The sequence below is a fragment of the Atractosteus spatula genome, chromosome 24, assembly GCF_055471065.1.
Source record: "Atractosteus spatula isolate fAtrSpa1 chromosome 24, fAtrSpa1.hap1, whole genome shotgun sequence".
NCBI classification, from domain to species: domain Eukaryota; kingdom Metazoa; phylum Chordata; class Actinopteri; order Semionotiformes; family Lepisosteidae; genus Atractosteus; species Atractosteus spatula.
In genome coordinates, this window is record NC_142729.1 from 5,615,280 (window position 1) to 5,617,211 (window position 1,932).

General features: G+C 39.9%; 1 protein-coding gene across 1 annotated transcript; it reads left to right on the plus strand.

The window, feature by feature from the left end:
* The first annotated feature begins 505 nt into the window (after window positions 1-505).
* On the plus strand, window positions 506-1,411 carry LOC148815820 (uracil nucleotide/cysteinyl leukotriene receptor-like). Its single transcript, XM_088904705.1, has one exon. It carries the CDS (start codon window positions 506-508, stop codon window positions 1,409-1,411), a length of 906 nt encoding a protein of 301 aa, XP_088760831.1.
* Window positions 1,412-1,932: the final 521 nt, after the last annotated feature.

Sequence of the window (1,932 nt, forward strand, 5' to 3'; positions counted from 1 at the left end):
AAATAAGAATACATACAGAAAGATTACATCTGAGAAAATATATTATATAACTCTGTGGTGAGCAGCAACAGTGGTTAGCATTGCTGCTTCACAGCTCTGGGATCTAGGTTCAATTCCAGACCTGGAGTGTGTATGTTCTCCCCATGGTTGTGTGGGTTTCCTCTGACAGTCCACAAAGGACTGTTAATTGGCTTATGAGAAATGTGACCCTAGTGTGATTGTGTGCATGACTGATTTGGCTGAAGGCAAGTAAAGCCTTTGCTGACTTAAAATTAGACTTTGCTTCACGGAAAAATCAGTGAATTAACAATTAAGTATTATGTTGTTTAGACTCAGAAAATGCTTCTCTGAAACTAACAAGCAATACTGGCTTTTTACAAAAATGAAACACAATCCTCTCGAAATCCTACTTTTATTTCCTGCATTTAAATTGAAGCCTGTCATCCATGTTACATCAATTTATTTTCAAATAAAACCATCTGGTGGTTTTTCTCTATAGACCACGATGGATGTCCTCCAAGCAAATGCAAACCTTCCCCTGAACTACAACATGTCCAACAGCACAGAGAAGCTGTGGTCTCCATTTGAAGGATGTGAAGAGCAGCTCTCTGGTATTCTGGTTGCGCTAAGTATACAGATAGTCAATGTTATTCTGGGTATACCAGCCAATGTGATGGTTCTGTCTCTATTGCTGACAAGAACAGGTGAATCTTCCACTTCGGACATCTTCATATTTCACCTCGCTGTTATGGATACTTTCTTTGGCTGTATGGCCCCTCTTGACCTGGTTAATGTGTTTCTCCTTAACAACAAAGATGCCTGGCGTGCACAGCAGTTTACTTATGGTTTAAAAGACATGGGAGGTCCCCTGTTTCTCTCCTGTATCTGTTTAGACCGGTATGTAGCAGTGCTGCATCCCATCACTTTCACAGGCCTCAAAGATCACAAATACAGAGCAGCCTGCTCGGTGGTGGTGATGGCCATTACTGTTCTCTACGCTACTGGCAAGGCTATAGGTGGAATTCCAAATTTGGACAAAATATTCACCTTCGGCATCCTCACTGCCTTCATGTTCATGGTCTTCTGTAACATCTCCATCCTGTGGGCACTGAAGCGATCTGGACCAGGGAAAGATGAGATGCACCCCATGAAGAAGAAGGCCTTCAAGATAGTTATTTCTATTCTGGCTATTATAGTGTTTAATTATCTTCCGCCAGTCACCCTCTTTCCTTTCCAGCAATATTATCACACTTACCTATTTAAGTGCTACATCCACCCCATCTCCTTCTCCTTCGTCAATCTGAGTAGCAGCACTCAGCCTTTACTCTACCTGTCCAGAGTGGAGAAGGTACCTTGCCTATCAAGTAGCAAGATGTGCTGTTCAACAAAGACCTCCTGTCTACAAAGATAAATTATTTTAGAAATATAGTACTGTGACTGACAGTAGGGCTGTGTGGCAACCAGGCTTCACAAAGCTGTGTCTATCACTTCCACACCTGATGAGATTATTAGTTTTTTATTATCACTGGTACCTCCAGCAGACAGTTTCATAAACCTGCTTGACTGAAATTGTTCCTCCCTTAAGAGGTTCTTGAATTGAAGAGTATTACCCTTAAGAGAAGGGTATTACAGCGAATAGCTCAACACATTTCAGTGAATTCCCTAAGGGAAACTATTACTTATCATAGGTAAGGTAATCACACAACATACAGTAAATGTTAATCACAAAATAATCTAGGTTGCAAGTCCAACCAGTGGTCTAAAGGTTAATCTGCACTTTCATTTTATGTTTATATTTTCACTTACAATATTGTTTGTCCAATTTTTAATGTTGCAAAGTTGTGTTTTCTGTGTTTGTTCCATTGTGTCATTATGATGTTTGTAAGTTGTTTTGACTGAATATCTGGAGGTACTTTAAATAAATTAAAATAA